Source organism: Clupea harengus, chromosome 21, assembly GCF_900700415.2.
Source record: "Clupea harengus chromosome 21, Ch_v2.0.2, whole genome shotgun sequence".
Taxonomy (NCBI): Eukaryota; Metazoa; Chordata; class Actinopteri; order Clupeiformes; family Clupeidae; genus Clupea; species Clupea harengus.
Window position 1 is genome coordinate 16,859,989 of NC_045172.1, and position 22,675 is coordinate 16,882,663.

The window sequence follows — 22,675 nt, forward strand, 5'->3', positions numbered from 1 at the left end:
TTTGCACATAAACTAATTCCATGTTTCATGTAGTTTTTTGGCTACTCACACAATTCCATCTAAACTCTATCTCTAAGTACATGCAATTGATAAACATAAACCTGACATTTCATATATGGAAAACTGGTGATGATAATAGAGAAAATTCATGGTCAAACAACAGAAAACTCTAAACTGCTCAAGGGGTTCACATACTTTCAAGCAGCACTGTATGTGTGATTTATGAAGCCATCCTGGCTGTCCTTTTTATTCTAAGCAGGTCGACTAGCTTGATGATCCTGTTCAGCTGGCTGGTAGAACGTTGCTTGATTGAGCTATTGTCTGTCTGTTTCCTCTGTCCGATGGATTACCTGTTTACCTGTCTGGACTCTGTACTTAGGAAGCTGTCTGACTGTGGTGGAGTCATATGTGCCTAATGATCTCAGTATCATTCTGTTTTACAGAGCCATCTGTCTGTCAGTCAGATGAAACTGCCTGTCTGTCTGCATGTCTGTAGTAAAGCACGCCGTCTCCCTTTCTAATGAGTTCTTTGTCTTTCTGGTGGAGCTGTCTATATGTGTTTGAATATCTGGTTCTGACTTCTTCATACAGAACTCCACTATCCACTATCAGAAATTAGCATTTAGTGCTGTACCTAAAGCAGTGGCTCGCAGCTAAAACACCACACCAAAGAACATGGAAGTTATTTTGTTATCTTGAGTTCAGATCACAACTGGAAGTTAAACGGTCTTCCATGCATCTCTATATGTCATGATGAGTAAGGTTTTATTTGTCTTATTTATATTTCCTATGTAAATGTGAAGTGTAGGTTATTAGCACCAAGTGTATGTCTTTGACAAGAGATGCAATTAATTTGTGATAGATAGATAAATAGATGGATGAAATAGATTGCTGATATGAATTCTCATTCATTCTTAATAATCAATTGATACATTATAGCCTATTATCAATTCTTGAAAAGTCTTCTCACTTACATCACTTTTTCCACACACACACAGAAGAAGCTAAACTCAATTTAGCATTGAACAAACTCCAACTAGAAGGATTATACTTTATCTTCTAATCCCCGACGTCCTCAGACCTTCAGGTAACTCATTTGTTTCTTCTGTAGCCTACTTGCCAACTTAGTCTTAGTCTCATGAGTCTCCGGTGGTTATGTGAAAAAAGGGACGAATTAACCAAACCGTGACAAATCGGCGCTTCTCCTTGTGTGTTTGCAAATCCGTTTATTTTGCTCCCTCCCTTCAAGTAGAGCAAAAACTCGACGTGGGACGCTACTGAGCCAAGGAGAGCAACAGTTGAGCTCTAAAATCTCACTCCGCCGTGCTCCTTTCAGTCGCAACGCACTTTTATGCACAATACTGTAAGGCTGTTACATGTACGGAAGTTAAATGATGGCTTTTTCGCTGTGTAGAGCAACTGTTATCTTGTTGATGCTCCTGCAGATGGTTGGATTTTCTTGTTCACTCAGGCGGACTGCAGACAGTGGTTTGGGTAAGTGGAGTTAAGAACTAGTGAAGTCTCTTTGTGCACTAGTTTACTCGCAGTTTTCTAGCTTAAGAGTGCATTAGCATTAACTAGATATTAATAAAAAAAAAACCGAAATGTTAATGAAAATACACCAATACTCTAAAACTACTAAAGTTTATCATGCATAGTTGACAGGTGACTGTTAGCTTGGTGGTGGCCACAGTTACGAAACCATTAGCCTACAAGTAGTTACCATGAGTTAATTAGTTTTACTAACAGATTCTTTTTGGGAGAATACTTAACTTTGACTTTCTGATATCAGCTGAAATTGTGATTTCAGCTCAAAGCATACTATATCCTACAACTAGGACATGTAAAGTGATTACTTACACATCAGTTTCTCATACAGTATACAGGTCATTCAAACAGGAGCTTGACTGAGCTGTATTAGACTGTCAGCAGTAATTGAATTGAGTGCTCCATACCTATTTAAACCTTCTGACAACCTGGCCATTGAGGAATAGGAGTCAGATAGGTGCCATACAGTGCAGGATTTATTGGAGCTCCAGCCAGCTAGCTCACAGCTCAAGAGCCAAGCTGGTGACAGAAGCAGTGCTAGGCTATTACTGACAGGGGAAGGAAGATTGATGGCAGAGTAAGTGCAGTGGTCCTGACTTTCCCCCTTCACCCACATAGTCTTCTCTCGCAGCTTCACATTTCTCCCTTCCTCAGAAGCTGTTTTTATGGTATGTGGTTTAGTGGTCGATTGGGAAAGCTTAGGATAGCTTGGGATAATTTATTGCATATTTAAACAATTATTGAGGGTGTTTCTTCAGTCAGCTATCTGTGGTGCTATATACTTTGTCTGTATGATATGTGTATTTTGTACACACTGAACATGTATGCATAAATCCATGTGCCTGATTGTGTAAAAGTACACAATACTATTGGTCCTCGTATATGCATATCTGGTGTAAACATCCCAAGTGGATGTGTTCAATATGTGTGTGTCTGTGTGTGTGTGTGTGTGCAGCTGTATTTGTTTATGTATCTTGAGTGTGTTTGTTTTCAGAGACCCTTAGTCCCCCCCTTGATGTGGAGCTAGAGACGCTGAACTGCACCGCAGTTGCTGTCAGGTGGAGGGTGCCACGGCGACATGTCACCGCTGTCATGGGTTACCGGGTAAGCCCCCTCCTCTTCGACCCCCCCCCCCCCCCCCCACCCCCCCTCTCCCATTTGGTACCCCTCACCCCAGCATACCTGACACAGTCTCTCAGGCAACTCTGTGAGGCCCACATAGTCCTGGGAGGAACAGTAGGGCCCAGAAAAACAAGTGTGTTTGAGCTGGAGCAGATTGTACACGTGTGCTCCAAAACTAGGAGCAGCACCAAAAATGACTGGCTTAGTCAGACCAAAACACTGACCAGCCAACTAGCATCGACAGCTGTGTGGAAACAGTCACTGTAGTCGTGCTTCTCAAAGAGCCGCGCCGACACAAACACAGTCACGCACAGCTATACTGTCATAGCAGTGGTTACAGTAGTATTGGTAAACATAATGTAGGATCTTTTCCGAATCCCAATGAGAGCACCGTTTAAGGTTTTATTTTAAGCTTTTGATTCACTCTGGGATAATTGCTTTTTAACAACTTTCAGCTGTGAAGAGCCCTTTTGCCAGGAAATGGCTTCATTTATGATCCAAAATTCCTACAGTTCTCAGAAAAAAGGGATCCTCGTAGAATAGCCTATAGATATAAGGTACTTTGTGGGACCCTGCAGGTTTCACATTTCTTGAAGAGAAACCAAGAACCTGTCTTGGTCTGAATTGAGTTTCAAAAAAAGATCCTTCTCTGAAGTGAATATTCATAGTATAACCTTTAAGAGTCATCCTATATGGACAATTTGATATACCTCTTTTCACAGTAGAAGCTTAGGGTTTTATAAATAGTTCCAGTGTTGGTCTGAGATGGTGCGGTCAAAGGAAGTGTCTACGCTGAACTGCTAAACACCAGTCATACTTTCCAGAGTTCCTTTGTAACACTTAGCCGGGCAGACGGAGTCGTGCCGCGAGAGAATGGTTGTAAAGTTCTGTGGTGACAGAGGGCTGTGCTTACGTAATGGGAGCGGTTCTCACTGCATCGGGCCATGAACCCGATCCCAGGGCTGCAAGATGGATACTCACTACGAATGTGTCTCTGAAGGGTTCAGGAATGATACTACTGCACTGCTATGACAAGCATGCGTTCTGTACAGGCAGCGAATGCCGTGCACTCAAAAGGCCACTGCTTTGCCCCTTCTTTGTTTGAAGTTAATCACATTTTGATAGAAATCAGATGTCCCTTCCACTGTCTGGTTTTAAAATGAAGTTAGCCTGGACTCGCTGCTCCGGATCGAGAGCGTGTGGGAAAAGCTTTGTACTGGCCCAAGCCAAAACCCTGCAGGGATGTCCTGCAACTGCGCTTTCACTGTTTGAGTTCAACTGATGGGAAGCCATTATGTCAACTAAATTGTTATGGTGTGTCTTTTGGGGGAGGATTCTGGAGAGCAAAATAGATTTATCACAATTTAGATAATTGGCTTGTAGGTGATTCACAGTCTTTTGCAGCATTTGAGTGCTGTCAGAGAGCGTTGGTGATCATTCTTTTTTAGAATTCTTTATATTCTGTTTATTTGTTTGATACCAACGTTTAATCAGGGTGTTTTGCTTTCTATGCACATTTTCTGAGCATTCCGTAATAGTTGCAGAGTTTGTTCTGTTTGCCAATAAATCTTTCATCACAAACACAACTGACTTTCAAAAAGCATTATTCAAAGTACCCACGAAAAACACATGTTCCTGGAATTGGTTATTCACATTGAAAACAGCTGCATTATTTTCTCCTCCGCTTTTTAATGGGCATTTGCTTAAGATCCTCTCTCTTTTGTCTGTTGTGTTTCTCCTGAACAATTTGCTCTGCAAAATCATCCATTGGTGCAGGCATTGTTAAGTGTGAAAGAATTGATTTCTTCTCCATGCTTGAACACTCTGCTATAATTAGTTTACCATAAGCGTGCGTTTGTAAGCAGGATTTGGGTCACATTGCTCTGGGATGAGCTCAATGCAGCCATGCATCCAAGACGTCTGTCAGACAGCGCGGGGGATTAGCGGAGGCGCATCTAAACTCGCCTCTGTCACTGGGCTTTGTTAACCGGTCCCTCTCTCCCAGGATGTGTCTCTCTTGACCTGAGCCGGTGGCACCCAGCCTGTGAATGGTAGAGCGCAGAGGCCTCCTCCTCCACTCTCGTCCTGGACAAAAAACCCATTCCATATCTCTTTCTGGATCTGGTTTCCTTGCTGTTTCTTTTTAATACTTTGTGCAGCAAGGAGAGTTCTCCTGTTTGGAGTTGGGCTTGTGTTTACATATGCCTGCAATTAAGCATTGCTCTTGTTGTTGTGATTGGAGAGAGCACTTGGTTCTCCAGACCCCATGCGATGTGCTGGCTTTGTTAGCTTTGTCTGACGACATGCTTACAGTAACAGACTCGTCTTTCTCTCCGCCCCGGTGCTCCCGCTGGTGCTGCCTCCGCAGGGTGTGTCTGTGTCTGTAGCAGGTGAAGAACGAGAGGGTTGTTAAAGCCCGCTCTCTCGCCCCGCCGAGTGAATGGAGCCACCCCGGCAGGGGGCCGGTGCACCTAGCTGTGCAGCTCGGCGTTCGCCGACGACCTCGTGGACTCCGCTCGATTTATTTTCCCACGTCTCTGCGACAGCCCCCGGGGCATGGCTGTTCTGTGGAGATGGTGCAGGGCTTAGAGCATGTCCAATCTCTGTGGCTCTGTCCCCTTTTTAGGTTCCTCAGTGGGCCGTGATTACAGTGTGAATGCAGAGCTAGTGTACAAGGCTACAAGTGTACTGTTATGAAACCAGACAAAGGGTCTGGGGGAGATAATCTATAGTAACAATGGAACCACAACACTACCATTAAGTACAGACAGGGGAAGACTAAGGAGATACTTTTATTAAGACTACAATCAACGAAGCCATCCTGCTCAATGAATACAGTACTTTACTGACACAGTATATGGTTCTGTGTTTGTGTGTGTGTGTGTGTGTGTGTGTGTGTGTGTGTGTGTGTGTGTGTCTGTCTGTGTGTGCGTGTGTGTGTGTGTGTGTGTGTGTGTGTGTGTTTGTGTGTGTGTGTGTGTGTTTGTCTATATGTCTTTGTTTAGGTGTTCTTAACAGAGGTGAAGAACAACAGTCCTGTAGGAACACCTATTGCACGGAATATGCCTCTCCGCGTAGACATGTTAAGAAGGGTGAGCAACTTTTCATATGAAATGTTTTATTGTGATAAGAATTGACATTGGCTTTATGAATCTGCTTATTCATCCAGTTATGTTGCTCCAACTTCTCAGGTGCCATGGGATGGACTTGTCGACTTTGTAAGTCAAACCTGGTGATCTGTTAAATAACCTTTGGCATTATTAATAGTGACAGTGTAGAATGATGAAACATCTTATTGAACTTCGTATTTCTGTCTGTAAATGTCAGAGCATGGAGGTGTCCAATCTGAAGAATGATACCCAGTACCATGTGACCATAGCAGCCTATGGGTGGGCGGGGGAGGGGCGACCCAGCATGCCCAGGGACATAATGCCAGCCTCCCACGGTGAGAAATGCACTCAGACAGACCACTAAGAATTTTTTTTACTGAAGTGCGCATACCACTGGGTAATGCAAATCAATTGAAGCTAAATGGTGCCATGTTAGTCAGACCTACTGATTAAATCAATATATTATACAGAAAGAATTTTGACCACAGCCTTGAAACATTTGTTTTTCAATTTTGGGTTGACAGTAAGTTATGACAGCATTTTTAAAGAATTTTAATTTGTTTCCTACTGTCGTGGTACATTTTATGTTCACCAGCTGGGCTCACAACATGGAACGCAGCCTGACTGCAGATGAACATGACTGATAAATAAAAGTCTAAATGTTGTTAACTAGTTGTGAAATATGTGAAGGCTCCTCCTGTGTTCTCATCGTCACTCCCTGCCACAGAGAGATGCCTCAGGCCAGCGTCCCCCTCAGCACCGCATGTGGTAGCAGCATCTCATACAGAAATCGTGTTGTCATGGAAACCGGGTCCAACCGAAGGGGCTTCACCTGTTCAGCAGTTCCTGGTTTCCTACACCAGGTAAACACCTCATCTACTCTTAAGTCTCCCATCATATGTAGCACACCAGTGAAAGGAACAATGGAAGGTTCTCACGTGATGCACCAATGCACTTCTCAGATATATGACATGGCTACACCAAGATTTTTGCAGTCTGTCGATATGCGGTTGTGTATGATGTATGCCTACATATGAGCTAGTTAAGAACATTCAGAAGCAGGAAGTAGTGTTGCCCTGAAACACTCTCTCTCTCTCACACACACACACACACACACACACACACACACACACACACACACACACACACACACATACACACACACTCACACACATACACAACCACCCAAACACACACTCCCTCCATTCTGAAACTTTCCAGTTCAGTAAAAGTGTCTTGCTGCTCTACCCAGTGTAGTTTTGGTATTCAGCAACAGCTGCTCTCCCTGAAGCTACAGTAGCAAGCCTTGAGTAACAAAGAACAGAAACTGGAATTTGGCACTGTACAAAAACTATACAAACATTGGCACAGCTCCTCTGTCTGTTGCAAGAATCATGGCCGCCATCCAACTAAGGGAAAATGTATACTTCCTGCTGCCTCTTTATCGTCTCATAATAACTGAAAGACTAAGCTACCACGCCCAGCACAGCCGAAGGAGACTGTATTGTCTTTCCTTGATTTTTCCTTGATGGTGTTTTGGAGGTTCCAATGCAGGGTTAGAGCGTGATGTTTACATTAGTGGTGGAGTGGCCGCTCAGATTTAAACACACTGTAAACGCCTGAAACAGAACCAGAACATCTCTTTGCCATTAAGTTGCACCAAGTTACTCTTTCTAGTGCTGTTTTCAGTATAGTGAAGTAGAAAACGAAGAAGAAGAGAACATAGAGATGCCTAAAATGATAGACTGGCAAGCTGTTTTTTTTGGAATAGTCCTTACAGCAGACCTGCCAACTTGTATTGCATTTTGCCTAGAGACCACACATTTTGACTTGTATGTACACTTGTGCATAGTACCAGTCCAAAATACACACTCACTGGACGGTCATAGAGTTTTACTTATTTTTGTTCTCCAGGATTGGCAAGGTCTTTTTGCAGGCAGAATACAGTTTGTGCCTGTATCCATTTTCAGCAAAAGTATCAAAGAAGGACATTGCTTGAATGCTTTCGCGGTGAATCGTGGTTTTCAATGAGGCTAAAGGGATTCTGCATAGAGGGCCCCCAAGAAAGTGTTGTGCTGTCTAGAGAGGCCTGGGAGGAGATGGGACCACACACTCAGATCAGACGAGATGTTTGTCAGTATTGCAAAAAGAAAAAGGCCATTGTGAGCTGGATGTTCAGCTGCTCATGGACTTCTGAAGACATTTAAATTTAGATTTCAGAGGCGATGAATCGGTTCCAGTCTGTCACCGCAACAGGGTTTATCTGTGCATCTTCAACCGCATGCAGAAAAAAGATAGCATACATCTCATTAAAATGGTTTCTTTTAAGTGATTTTTAGCATTCACAGATTGTGAGACAGGTGTTCAAATATTTGTTCTTCGTACTGACAAACTGAACTTGATGTGGTGCATGTTATTGTTATTTATAGTGTACTGTAATTAATTATATGTCATGCTGGAGAGTGTTGCACAAGATAAGATTGTAACCACCATGCGCCATCAGTGCTGCTTGAGAGAAAAAACTGTCGGTAGTGGTCCGGAAAGTTTTGGACAAACAAGCCAATTACACAGACAGATTTACCCCAGAGAAGAAAAGAAGCAGCGAGAGTTTATAATGGAAACAAATTATCTGGATAGGGATGGAGGGGGATGGGTTGTGCTTGGACATGCATGGCTGAGAGTAGACCAAAGACAACAACTGAATGTGACCTTACAAAAGCACCAAAACAAGGCACCTCCCAAAGCCGTCTCCCTAAAAATGTGAGAAAAAGGAGAAAAGGGTCCCAAAGAGATTCATGTGTGGGGCCACCCAAAAAATACTGATGCAGTTGACTACGATAAGATTACCATTATTTTTTAATCGTCAAGGATTACATTTCTATCTCTTATCTATTAAATAAAAAAATCCATTTGTTTTTACCGGGAAGGGAAAACACAAATATCTTTTGCTGTATTATACAGCCACGTTTGTTAGTAATTGTGTAATGTCATGATTTGATTTATTTCCCAAACCAGTTGGATGTACATCGATGTCTTTGAGAATGGGATAAACCATAAAATGATACGAGCAAGTGCAACAGAGATCCCTGTGATGTGGATAGAGTGGAGGACAGTAAAGCCTATACGATTCTCTCTGAGCCAAGCTCTGATGGGGATGGAAGATACGGATGCAGGGGGCATCATAGTATCAAGTCAACTCTGAAGGGTCATCATCTCACCACCCATGTTTTATTTTCCCCTGCAATCTGTGCATTGAGTGCAACGTGTCATTTGAAAAGTTCTATGGTAGAACAACTTTTGTCAGAATGTTTTGAAAAATGGTTTCCATGGTTTCCTTTCCCTAGACCAGAGGTGGACTCAGAGTGGACATCTCTTCGTGTGCCGGTTCAGACCAACTCCATGGTTCTGAGAGGACTGAGTCCAGACACACTCTACCAGTTTATGGTCCAAGCAGTGAATTCTAACGGCGCCAGTGACCCGAGCTCCATCAATGGCATTTGGACTCTCAGTGAGTATCTTAGCTACATGACTACACACTATAAAATCTGAGGTTGAGAACATTAAAAAGGACAAGGCAGCCAGCTGCACAGTGGCTGTAAATTCATTTAACTTCTGGTCTCAAGCTGAGATATTATTTACTTCAAAGTCTAGACTGAATCGTTTTACCATGCCTCCCTACCACGACTCCCATGCCTTTCCCATGCTTACTAGGAGTGTCAGAAGACAATATTTTGTGTATTGAGTATCACTTATGCTATCATGTTCATGAACTGGGGAAGAGGCTTCAGCCATTAATTAATAGAAGGTTATTTATTTATGGGGTTTACTCTCCTTTGCTCCACCTTTCACTTTCTTTCTCTCTTTTTTCTCTCATGAATAGCTCTCATTTATTCATCATATTCTTCATTCCATCATACAGCAATGCCTAAGAAAGTGTAGGAATGTGTTCAGAATGGTGACTGTAACCTCCTGCGAACCAACCCATAGACTTGTGTCCTCTGTAGTTCACATACCCTCTTACTCTTTTGAGCTATTCTGTAAATTCTTTCTTGGTTCCCAGGAGGATATATTGTCGGTATACTTAGAAGATCAGATTCTAAGTTCATTATCAAATATTGCTTGCAGTGAAAGCTTTCCCTTCTTACTTTTACTACCACATGCAAAAACCCCTAAATGTCCAAGTACATTTGTCTGTGAGCCAGAGATCAGATTGTCAGACTTTAACAGATATTAGACTGCGTGGCTCACGTGCGATGATTTGCAGGTATTCAAGAGGCTGGCAGTGGAGCACTCAGTAAACAGCGTCTCATCCACCCCATCGCCAACGACGAGGCTGTCATTGTTGACTATGACTACAGAGCAAACACTGAGGAGGTGAGACAGATTATTAAACCCGCATCTATTCGAGGAAATGGAGCAGTTTGGGCTCAGCCTTCAGTGATCAGCCATCTTGTGTTTTAAACACCTGCCCATGCACCACGGTGTCATCAATACTACTTCCTGGTTCAAAGGTCGTGACACTTACTGACATAACATACTGGAGACTGGAGTCTTTTATCTGTGCGTTGAAATCCCCTCATCTGCTGATCTAAAACATCTTCAACAAAAAGCTCTCTGAAAAAGGCTGCTAGGGCTCAGATCAAACACATCTTTGATTGTGTACTGCTGGCTTTGTATACAATAAACATTCAATGGTTATTGAAAAACAATAATCATTCAAATCAAATACATTTAAGTGCTGGTTGTTTTTATGGCTCAGTCACTTATTCTTCCTACTTGGCACCAAAATGGCATTACATTTAAGGACTGAGCACAACTTCATCTTGAAAATGAATACCTATCATTTCTGTTACATTTGTCAACAGCTCTCTCCCAGTAAAGACTTCAAGAAGCCTCAGGTGACCTCCCGACCAGAAGCCCCAGCCTCACAGATAAGTGGCAACGTCTGGAGATTTGCCCCCTTGCCTGCCGTATCCACCCCCTCTGATGCCCCCTCCGATGCCCCCTCTGGCACCACCCTCGGCCCTCCCCTGCCCCCTTCGGCACCAATGACCCAGTGGCGGGGGGCGCTGAGGCGCCTGTACGACCTGCCCTGCGAGGACACCGTGTGCCCCTCCCACACCATCTGCGTGGACGACCACGCCAGCGGGGGCTCCCGATGCCAGTGCAGCCTGGGCAGAGGAGGGCAGTCCTGCTCCGAGGGTGAGTAGGCAGACCCTCACACAGACAGTTAGAGACATCAGGAGGAAGGGAGACAGTTAGAGAGATCAGGAGGAAGGGAGGGATACAGAGGGAGAGAGCAGGCCCTCATACAGAGAGTTAGAGAGATCAGGAGGAAGGGAGGGATACAGAGGGAGAGAGTGAGTGAGCAGGCCCTCACACAGAGAGTTAGAGAGATCAGGAGGAAGAAAGGGATACAGAGGGAGAGAGTGAGTGAGCAGGCCCTCACACAGACAGTTAGAGAGATCAGGAGGAAGGGAGGGATAGAGAGGGAGAGAGAGAGACAGATCAATAGGTAGAAAGACAGACAGATACATAAAATAGTCTTTGCTGTGATACAGGTTAATTACATAATGGTGTTGGGGGAATTGATCATGAATTTGGCCCATGTAACTTATGTAAATATTAAGTTGTAATACTTCTCTCCATCTTTTTCTTTGTTATCCACAAATGTTGTTATTACTTTTAGACGACTTTTTAGTCTCACCACACTAAACCTTGAGTAACCTATCCTTCAAGGCACCTGTAGACCCGTTTAGAGTGCCCAGGGCCGTCTCCTGTCAAACATCATGTTCCAGTTTTTATCACCATGAGGACTGACTTTTCCTGACCTCTATGGGTCAAGTGAGAAGTCATGTTTGAAAAAGGCACATGGAACATGGGGACGAGGAGGAGGAGGAGGAGGAGGGGTAGCAGATCTGTCCTGTCACATGGAGGTGTAAGAAGCTGTGATGGGTTCCCAGAAGAGTGCTGCCCTCAGGATTGGCTCGGGGGTTGACCACCCATGCCTGACACATCCATGTACGCGAACCGGGAGAGGCGCCTTGACCTCCAGAGATAGAGTACTCTTAGAGAGAGAAAGAGATAGAGAGACCAAGGCAGGAAGGAAGAAAGAGAGTGAACAGCTTCCGAACAGAAGGAAAAATGTGAGAGTTATTTTAAGGACATTCTAGTGGAGCTGGTTCACCAGATTATGTCCAGTTTGTGGAATTGTTTGTCAGGTAAAGACACAGTTCACTTAAAATTCTCACTTGTTGTCAAATAGTGTAATGCAGTCCTCTAGATGTGCGATCAGTGTGTACCCTGAAATGATATCTGGTGTTTGTACACACAGTACTGGCACTCTAAATGAGAAACAAACACATTAACACTCCATAAACCATAAACGCTCCCAGACAATCAACCCGTAGCTTCAGGAGCACGAAAGGGAGGGCTGCCATTTGATCGTCTGTTGAGCTCAAACATCCGCAATCTTTCGCCAGAATTGCAGTCCCTGCTTTAAATCAGTAGCCTAGTAGCCTAAAGTGTGTTACAAGCTATACATGTCTTGAGTTCCATATTTCATAATGTATATTTTAAAAACATTTCTTCTTATTCTAAGACAAACTTTGTCATTGAACTACCCAGACTGTTCACCACTTGATTTTTCCCCCAATCTGTCTTCTCTTAGTTGTAGCGGTTCAGTTCCCTCGGCTGTATGGTGATTCCTACATGGCCTTTGACCCTCTGAAGAACTCCTTCCACTCCTTTCAGATCAGCCTGGAGTTCAAGGTGTGTCCTGATGTGGAGCTGAACAGGCTCATACAGTTTACAGTTTGTCAGTCAATCAAAGTGGAAATTATTGGTAAACTGGAGTTAAACCGGTGTTGACTCTCAGTTGTGTGTGTGTGTGTGTGTGTGTGTGTGTGTGTGTGTGTGTGTGTGTGTGTGAGAGTGAATGCACACAATGTGCATGACCGTGTGTTTGTCTGTGTGTGCGTTTTTGTGTGTTCTTCTCCATACAGGCAGACAATGAGGACGGTCTCCTGTTCTACTGCGGTGAGAATGAACACGGATACGGGGACTTCGCCTCTCTGGCTCTGTACCGAGGGAAGCTGCACTTCAGGTCTCTCCTGCCATACCCTCTCCAGCCTCCCATCAGTGGGCCTCTGGGCACACATGACATTTCTCAGTGTTGGTGGTGCTATAGTCCCATTAAGCATCCTAAGTCAGTGTTTTGCATAATCAAACTGTACTGAAGATATACTGTGTATTGATAGCGTATTTGGCATAAAGCATTTGATACATCTGATCGGTCAGGTCATTCTGAGGCTGAGCTTGTGTGGTTCTGGCAAAACTAAATTCACTCCCAGCAAGCGCAGAGTTAGTGTTAACCTCCTCACCACATGGATGCATGCCCCTCCTGATGCTGATGTGTTTGCTGTGCAGCTGAGGCCTGTTGTGTGCTGCAGGTATAACTGTGGGACCGGAGCGGCTCATCTGGTGAGTGAGAGGGGGGTGGTCACGGGCCAGTGGCACAGCGTAAGCGTCAACAGGGAGGGCACGACCGGCTGGCTCCGACTGGATAATCACACGCCTACCACAGGACAGTCACAGGTGGGAGTGTATACACACACACACACATGCACACACACACACACGCGCGCACACACACACACACACACACACACACACACACGCACACACGCACACACGCACACATGCACACATACATACAGTATACTAAGACCTCTTCCTTTTTTTCTTACAAGGTGTCCCTTTAAATAACTCCTACTTTACTACTTATATGTATAACCTTAAAGAGCTCCTCCATGGGGACTAGCTAAAAACCTTTCCTTGTAAGCTTATGTGTGTTTCTGTCTTTAAACGTGCAGGGAACATACACCAAGATCACTTTCCGCACTCCACTCTATGTGGGCGGGACTCCCAATGGCTATTGGCTGGCGAGGGCTGCAGGAACCAACCGAGGGTTTCAGGGTTGCCTGCAGAGCCTGTCAGTCAACCGCAGAGTGGTGGACATGAGGCCCTGGCCACTGGGGCGTGCCCTCTCTGGGGCTGACGTGGGTGAGTGGAGAGAGGCAAGGAACATGTGTGCTCAGTTGCTTCTGTCCACACACACACACACACACACACACACACACACACACACACACACACACACACACACACACACACACAAAAGATGTTATTGGTTGTGTTATTGGTTGAGGATGTCCCACAGTAGCCAATCCTCTCTCTGTCACATGCAAGTACTCATAGCCAGCAACCTAACCACTATAACAACTGCCCAACTATAGATCCAACAACAGCGCACAACTGGCCGGAGACGGCCGCAACACGCGCCGCATGTTGTACCCGGGATCCGTAAAGGCCCTCCTTCACAGTACAACATGCGCTGTCTGTACCCCACAACTGCTAAACACAACAACATGACTGACCAACCATAGAACCCGGCCAACATGACTGACCAACAACAAAGATGCCTTCGTGAGCTTTTCTCTGGGGTTTTCAAGCAAGCACCTTTCTTCCTCAGTGTTTCATTGAATTAGGCCCACATCACCTCCGGTTGCCCTGAAGGCTCAACAGTGGTGTCTGGCGTCCCAGAGCCACACCCCTCCATACACATGCCACTACCACAGACAACAACAAATACTACACCTTAAGATGGACCTCAACAAGATTTCATATATCTCAGGTTCATTTACGACCCCAAGTAGTCTGTGAGCGCCTCCACCATAACCACTGGCTCGCTTGTCAAGCAGACTCAGACAACACAGAGATGGTAAAGACCAGCATGTTGGCATGAATAAACACGTATGACCCACATGCACATACATGTGCACAGATATACACGAGATAGACATGCCTACAAGAACACATGACACACTTGCAAACACACATACATACACACACAGGTTTTAATTGCAAAAGTCAAATACTCCACCAATAACTGACTTTTCCTGCTCTGCTCAGTTTTGCTACTGGTGTGCCATGTGTGTTTTTTAGACCAGCATGCATGAAGTCACTGTCTTTGGTCACTCCCGTCCTAGGTGAGTGCAGTGACCATGCCTGCTCAGGGGTGTTCTGTGCCAACGGGGGAACGTGCTTCAGCAGTCAAGCAGATGCCCACATTTGCCTGTGCCCGCTGGGATACAGAGGACCGCTGTGCCAAGAGAGTAAGCATCCACCCTCACATGGGTTTGATAAAGAACGCTTCATTTTCATGCCGTCAGCATACCACACATTTCACAGTAGATTAAGTTTCTTGTTCTGAACTGCACTGCTGTCAGGGTTTTGGGGATGCAGGTTCTTCCAATAGTTTTATAACAATAGCTTTTGTTGATTTTTTTTATTTTTTATGAGAAAGCAATACCATATTTTTAGCACCCAGCCAAAACAGAGTTGGGAAATCAACAAGAATGTGTCCTTCCCAGAGTTCTGGCTGTCGGTGCCACACTTCAACGAGTCGCTGCTGTCTTACGCTAGCGCCCCCTGGCCTCATCCACAGCGCCACTACCTGTCCTTCACCGAGTTTGAGATCACCTTCCGGCCCTCCGCACCCCACGGAACCCTGCTCTACTGCCAGGACGCCAACAGCAGCGACTTCCTGTCCGTCACTCTGGTGGACGGCCATGTGGAGTTCCGCTTTGACTGTGGCTCAGGAGCGGCAGTTCTCAGGTGAACTCACACGGATGGATTTTAGATTGTTAAAGAGTGCCCTCTTGTGGACAGATAGCGTAACTACAACTAATTTATGATGAAGTCATTTTCTGACCTCTGTATAAAGAGAGACTTGATGAAGATACACATTTAATCAATAACTTTTGTTCTCTGAATTCATGCTTTGTCATAGCCAATAACTTGTTCTGTATGTTTATGCGGTCTTGTAAACTTCATCATGAGTCTTTATTTATGATTTCAACAATGTAACAAACAGAAACAGGAAAGCAGAGGAATAATGTGCTGTTTGTTTCCCATCTGCCCCTAGGAGTGAGGAGGCTGTCAGCTTGTTCAGCTGGCATGAGGCTCGGGCATCTCGCACGGCCAGAAAGGGCATCTTGCAAGTGGACAGCCAGAGAACTGTGGAGGGCATGGCAGATGTACAACTCTCTTTCTCTCTATCTATCTCTCTCTCACTCTCTCTCTCTCTCTCTTTATATATCTCTCTATCTCTCTTTCTATCTCCCTTTCTCTCTCTTTCTCTCTCTCTCTCTCTGTCAAGCTATCTATCTATTGATCTATGTATGTACAGCATATGTAGATGATATAGCACACTGTCATCCCTCTCCATTCTGCAGGGCGCGTTCACTCAGATCCGCTGTAGCTCTCCTCTGTACCTGGGGGGAGTCCCGGACTACAGTGCCACCCGGAGGGACTCTGGAGTACCGGAGCCATTTACTGGGAGCATCCAGCAGGTGGCGCTCACACACTCTCTCTGTTTGTCGGCTTTCATGTGGAATTGTGTAACTGTGCCTCTGTGTTCTGACCTGTTATCTCATACCTCTGAGCTTTATTCTCAGGGGTACCACAGCAGGGATTTTTATATATGTGTGTGTGTGTGTGTTTGTGTGTGTCTGTCTGTGTGCATGTCTCTGTGCGTGTCTGTCTGGGTTTGGAGGGGGGGGGGGCATGTTTTTGAACCCCCAGGACCAGTGTGTGTGTAGGTGTGAGTGTGTGTACACTGTGCGCCAGTGAGTACGTGTGCATCTGTGGTGGGTCTTAATGCCAATGCTGGATATGTACGTATGTATATACTGTATGTGTATGTACAAGGACTGCATACTGCATACCCTGTGTGACTGCATTTGTGCTGGTCTGCATGTGTGTGTGTGTGTCTGTGTGTGTGTGTGTGTGTGTGTACGTGCATGTGTGTGTGTGTGTGTGTGTGTGTGTGTTTATTCTGCTGCCAGGTCTTGCTGAATGACCATGTGATCCCGCTCACTGCGTCCTCATTGGAGGGGGTGAATGTGGGGAACGCGGAGCACCCCTGCGGTACCCGCCCGTGTGCCAACGCTGGGTCGTGTCAGCCCAGAGCAGACCAGTACCAATGCGACTGTCCAATAGGCTTCCACGGAAACCACTGTCAGAAAGGTCACACATGTACTTACATACACATACTAATGTCCATAGAAAACATAGACACTTTTGTACACGAAAACAGTATGTTTTGACAGAGACACTCACAGACATTAAAAGACAACTTGAAAGGCTTTAGATTCATCACAAGGATGACTGCATGATAATGTAACTGACAACTGTATGACATGTTCGTATATGTGATGACAACCCTTTGCTTGCATGTTGGCTTACTGCATTAACAGTAACAGTAATAGTGTATTCATACACTACACACACACACACACACACACACACACACACGCACACACGCACACACACACACAGGACACGCACACACACACACACACAGCTTAGGCACACAACTCTATTTATAAGAAGACCGGGTAGCATCTGTGTTGCATCTGGGAGGCTGCCCACTGCTCTCTTTGCCTGCATGTTTGCCTGTTGTGTTTTGTTTTGGTGGCTCTGTGACTTGCTTGAACTGTCTTCGCATGGTGCCTGAAGTGAACTAATGTGTGTCTCACTCTGCTCCCCATCTGTGTGCGCTGGGTGCCGTGTAGGCTGTGCGGGCCAGTGCCTCGACAGTAAGTGCCCCCTGTGCCCCCTGTACCCTCCCTCTGCTCTGCTGCAGGTTGACTCATGCTATTCTCTTGACTAAACGGTACATTTAAACCCCACTGTGCTGCCGTGCAGGATGAACACTTGGTTAGTGTAGAGGGCTTCTAGAATCTAGATATCTAGAGTCTAGAATTCATGACACAATGGGCTGGTGTTTACAGATGCTTAATCTCAATATGTATCTAGTTTATGGCATGCTGGGTGGTTAGCTTCATTCTTAAATCTTTGTGTTATCTATGAGTTATCTATAAGTGTTTCTGCAGCTTAAATGGGAGAGCAAAGTGAATCAAACCAAATAACACTAAGGTTATAAGTTTGACTTTAAGGTACACATAATGATCATGTTCCGTCAGGTTCTCTTAGTAACACTCTTCTCGTGTCCCCCCTCAGTTGTGACAGAAGACATTGAGGTTCCCCTCTTCACTGGTAGAAGCTACCTCAAATTTGACCGCAGAAATATTTTGAAACGGTATGCCACCAAGAGAGCACAAAACTAAGAGGCTGTTGTCTTTTGTGATTTTAATGTTAGGTTCAAATGAATGTGTTTTTGTCTCTCGTCTTAATTTTGTATTCTACCCAATGCTGCAAATGGACCTGCTGATAAGCAAGAAACATTTCAGACTTGTCTGACAATAAAGTATCATCATCATTATTATCACAACAAGCAGGTTTAGATACATCAATCATCACATTTAAAACCTCTCCTCGATTACCCGTGTAATCATTATCTCTCTCTCTCTCTCTCTCTCTCTCTCTCTCTGTCTCTGTTTTCCTCTTTCTATTTTCTGCCGTCATGTCTCCTCCTCTCATCGTCCCCTCCTCCCTCAAACCCCGACCCCCCTCAGGCTCTCTGGCTTGCGGACCCATGTGCAGCTGCGCTTCCGATGCTCTGCCCCCAATGGGCTCTTGCTGTGGCGAGGGGAGGGGCCAGGTCTCGCTGGCGCTGACTTCATGTCGCTGGCTTTGCAGGGCGGAGCGCTCATCTTCAGGTGCCGGGCCTTCCTTTCGCTCTTTCAGTCTTAGTGCAGTCATTGTACTAGTAGGATATGATTGAAACAACAGTCTTAGTGTAGTCATTGTACTAGTAGGATATGATTGAAACAACAGTCTTAGTGCAATCATTGTACTAGTAGGATATGATTGAAACAACAGTCTTAGTACAATCATTGTACTAGTAGGATATGCTAGAAACAACAGTCTTAGTGCAGTCATTGTACTAGTAGGATATGCTAGAAACAACTACCACTGCTTTATGTGAGCAAATGAACTGAGAAGATGTTTAACTTAACACTGTGCTCTGGTTAAGTCACGTGAGGAGTAAAATAACTCCAATAATATGTTTTCTCATCAGCTTTGATCTTGGTAGTGGACTTGGCACGGTGGTGGTCAATGGAACTTTTAATGATGGTCGCTGGCACCAGTTGAAAGCAGTGAGGTAAAGCAGCCCAGTTTTCCTCATACACATTTGTTCAGTCGAGACGATTAAGGAAAGTGTGACAAAGTGAATGGACTCAGTGTGTTCAGTGATGATTTCACTCAGATGACTGTGCGTAATACTGTCATCCCTGCTGTTATAGGGTAATTTTACAAGACATAATGTCTATCTTTGGCTAATCACTTTGAACTAACACTTTTTTGACATTTCTGCTTCATGGTTGAATAGGAAGGAAATGTAATGCATATGTAATATGGTACTCCGCCTCCGCTTCATTTCTTAGAGATGGGCAATATGGCCGGCTGGTCGTGAATGGTCAGAAGACAGGTAGGGGACAGTCTCCAGGGAGAATGAGGCAGCTCAACTCCAATGGACCTCTGTATATAGGTGAGTCTATGTGGGAGATGAGGTCAGCTGGTGCTAGGATTGTAATGATGATGTAACTGGCAAATATGACAAAGGTAATAATGATAATTTTGACGGTGTTGGTGTTGGTAATATTAATGATAATGATGGTGATAATAATGATGACACTGACAATGATGGAGGAGTAGCTGGCATACCCAGCAGAATTCACAATTGCCTAAAACCTATAGGCTATATATAGGTGGTGCTGGTGGAGGCGTTTGCTGATGTTTGGCTTTGCTCTCTCTCTCCCTCCCTCTCTCTCTCTCCCTCTCTCTCTCTCTCTCTCTCTCTTTCCCTCTCTCTTCGACAGGGGGGATGAAGCAGATCTCCCTGCACACTCACAGGCAGTACATGAGGGGCCTGGTCGGCTGCATCTCCCACCTTTCGCTCTCCGCCAACTTCCACATCTCCTTGATGGAGGAGGCCTCGGATGGCAAGAACATTGACACGTGTCTCGAGTGACCTGTGGACCTACCAGGCACCTCCCTCACGGGCCCTCTCCTCCTCCGTCAGCTGACTAGCTCAAACAGCTTTCAATTTTTCTTTGATAAACTTGTAACAGTGTGTGGCCATGAGCTTGGATAAGGTTGTACTATGCAGGGCCTCTTCTCCATCAGTATGACGTCTTAGGCGCAGTCCTTTGTGGCCCTATAGCCCCTCTCTACAGCCTTGGGCCCTGCAGAAGCCCTCCAATCACAAAGCCACTCTTCATGGAGCCCCATCCCCCACTAGGTCCTTGTGTCATTGTGTCCCACCTTCAACACACCTCTTCTCCTATTCAGTCCATATGACATCAACATCACAAACATGTGTTAAGGAGAGACAAACATGTGTTAAGGAGAGACAAACATGTGTTAAGGAGATACAAACATGTGTTAAGGAGAGACAACCGGCACAAGGAGACACTTGCTCCACAGTGAAGAACCCTTCGACATGATCAGCTTCTTTTCAGCACTCAAGAACGCTGTTTTGCCAGCAACTCGTTTATGTGTTTTTAATGTTACAAATGTTTTCCTAGGGCCTGAAGCTTTCCAAAATTATGTTTGTAATTACTTTTCCTCAAACCTCTTCCTAAGTTTAAAAAAAAAAGAAAAACTCTAGTTTTCTTGTATTCTAGTTGGCTAGCACCAGCCATGCCCTCTGAACTGCATCTCATTTAATTCACGAGGAAAGGAGTGGATTTGCCTGGATCACCCAGAGCTTGTGTACACACTCTACTTCCCAGGGCTGCCAACACTAATGTTGTTTGCCTAAAATGTTTATTTATGTTTATTTTTTCACCTAAAATCCAGACAACCACAAACGTAACCCTCACGTAGACCCTTTGCAAACACAAGAACATGTGTCATCCATTATAAATGCATCAACGTTTGACCAACAGAAGGAATCAAACACAAAGGCTGAGAACTAGGTCTCATTCAGCACAAAGATGCTGCATCTCCCAAAGGACTTTATTTTTTATTTATTGCGCTTCAGCATGCCTTAGAACGACCTTGTATGTTCTTTGTTCTTCAAACGGAATGTTTGTTAGTTTTTTTTTGTGAAGATGTTCTGCCAATCGGACTGCTGGCGCTGAGGTAGCAACAGAAGAGGAGGAGGAGGAGGAGAGGAGAAAAGGTTTCTCTGCCCTGGACATGCGGTGCCGTCGCGTGTCTGTAAGATCTGCCCCCGCGGTGCTCGGTCAGCTGGAGCTGTCATGGCGGCTGATCTGATGATGGCTGGCTGACTGCAAGGCTGTGTTTGGATCCGGCAGACACCTGTTCGTTGTCCATGTCATTTTACCAGATATAGCACCACTTCGGGGTCATTATGCAAAAAAAAATGTGGACTCTCACTGAAGGCTTCCCTGCTCTCTGTAGGTGCATACAGATTTATCTGACATCACAGACTGTTTTGCATACTACGTTGAACTACAGAACATAGCCCCTCTTGTTTATGCACTGTATTACGTTTTTATGTTGTCTGTGCACCGTCTTTGTTTGCTTTCCCAGTTCAGCTGTTCAGTCTATGAAGGGCTTGTTTTGTCTGTTGCCTCTGTGTGGTATTGTGCAATACACTCCAGGCCTGATTACTGAGAGCACACACCACCCCTGATGAACTTTTACCCTCACAACTTCCAACTCCATTCTGCCCCGTTTTAACTAGTGTCTTTCCCAGTGAGAAACTATTTCATTCCCAAAATGAGGCTGTTGATTATTGCTTCGTGACTACTGAAAGCAACTGTTTTAATGCTTTATTAAAGTTATTTTTATTTATATTGTGCAAAGTTGTCAGCTCGGGCACCCATTCCTTATGTCTCGGGGAAACTCTCCAGTCATCCCCCGCAAAACTTCGTTAACACATAACTTGGTCGACCACCAGCCAATTAAGCCAGAAGACAAATACATTGCTCATACTTTCTGTCATGTTTTGGTCAGATCCAGCCTTAATTAGTCCACGCTTCCTGACACATTTTATCAGGGGAGACTCATTAATACCTTGTCAAGCGGCGACTGCTCTGTTCTAAATCCGTTCCGCTCCTGTCATCGGCCAGGCTGAGATTGATGGAGACAGAGTGCCCATGCCACAGGCCGGTGGTCAGTGGCGGGTGGCGGCCACGGGGAGTGTGGGTGCGTTGATAGCGGGGTGGGGGTGGGGGGATGGGGGGCCTGATGGTCACTGGAAGCTGTGTGGATTGATGCCATCTTCACTCATCCTCCTCGAGTCGACGGAGGCCACCCCAGGCTACGTCTGTCAGGATCACCTGGTTCAGCCTGGCCCGGGAAAGTGACACCGCTGGTGAGGCGCCGTCCCTCTGACCCGGGCCATCAGCATTGGTGACCTCAATGGGGCCCGTCAGCATGAGAATGCGAAGACCTCTGACCTCTGACCTTGTGGTCAGGGTCTCGGTAGGATCGAGTCGTAGGCTACAGAAGATGCTCATCATGGCTGGATGCATTCGGATCACCAGAAGGTGAAGAACGGAGAGGGGCAGTCGGCATTATGGCATAGAGCGAGGGGTTAATGTTCTTTATGATCCTCTGGGGTTTATTACTCGGCATGTACACATGTCCCGATACTGCCGTAATGTTAGATAACAGCTCATAACGGTCCTGACCTCTTAAGCAGACGTTTCCTGTATGGACTGACTGTAGTGGTATGGATGCCTAATTGCTCTGAGAACAGATCATTTAAATGAGAATATGTCACTACGTTGGTGCTGCAACAGGTGAAAGAGAACGAACAAAATGTCTCAAACGCCCCAATGGATATAGTCTGACTGTCGGCAATCATTAATTCACAACTGAAACGGTGTCTTTATGGACTATATTACAAGGCATAATATTCAGTCATTGAGATTGTTTTCTTAATTTCT

General features: G+C 45.2%; 1 protein-coding gene across 2 annotated transcripts; it reads left to right on the forward strand.

Moving 5' to 3' along the window:
• Window positions 1–1,068: 1,068 nt before the first annotated feature.
• LOC105911726 (pikachurin) lies at window positions 1,069–21,582 on the forward strand. Of its 2 annotated transcripts, XM_031558867.1 has the most exons (24): window positions 1,069–1,494; window positions 2,543–2,652; window positions 5,676–5,762; window positions 5,862–5,888; window positions 5,998–6,115; window positions 6,508–6,643; window positions 9,125–9,288; window positions 10,045–10,154; window positions 10,646–10,982; window positions 12,451–12,551; window positions 12,785–12,885; window positions 13,232–13,376; window positions 13,655–13,844; window positions 14,831–14,956; window positions 15,215–15,458; window positions 15,769–15,880; window positions 16,079–16,195; window positions 16,691–16,871; window positions 17,420–17,443; window positions 17,868–17,946; window positions 18,323–18,466; window positions 18,829–18,912; window positions 19,196–19,299; window positions 19,631–21,582. In XM_031558867.1, the coding sequence occupies exons 1-24, from the start codon at window positions 1,392–1,394 to the stop codon at window positions 19,780–19,782; spliced, it is 3,096 nt and encodes a 1,031-aa protein (XP_031414727.1). In that variant the 5' UTR covers window positions 1,069–1,391; the 3' UTR covers window positions 19,783–21,582. The 2 variants fall into 2 exon arrangements, with proteins under 2 accessions (XP_031414727.1, XP_031414728.1); XM_031558868.1 differs by lacking the exon at window positions 17,420–17,443.
• The last annotated feature ends 1,093 nt before the right edge of the window (window positions 21,583–22,675 follow it).

Bases quoted from the DNA above. Each gene is read 5' to 3' on its own strand.
- LOC105911726 (XM_031558867.1), top strand. From the start codon at position 1,392: ATGATGGCTTTTTCGCTGTGTAGAGCAACTGTTATCTTGTTGATGCTC. The intron at 10,983-12,450 runs GTGAGTAGGCAG...GTCTTCTCTTAG, and splicing joins AGGGCAGTCCTGCTCCGAGG to TTGTAGCGGTTCAGTTCCCT. The intron at 15,881-16,078 runs GTACAACTCTCT...TCCATTCTGCAG, and splicing joins CTGTGGAGGGCATGGCAGAT to GGCGCGTTCACTCAGATCCG.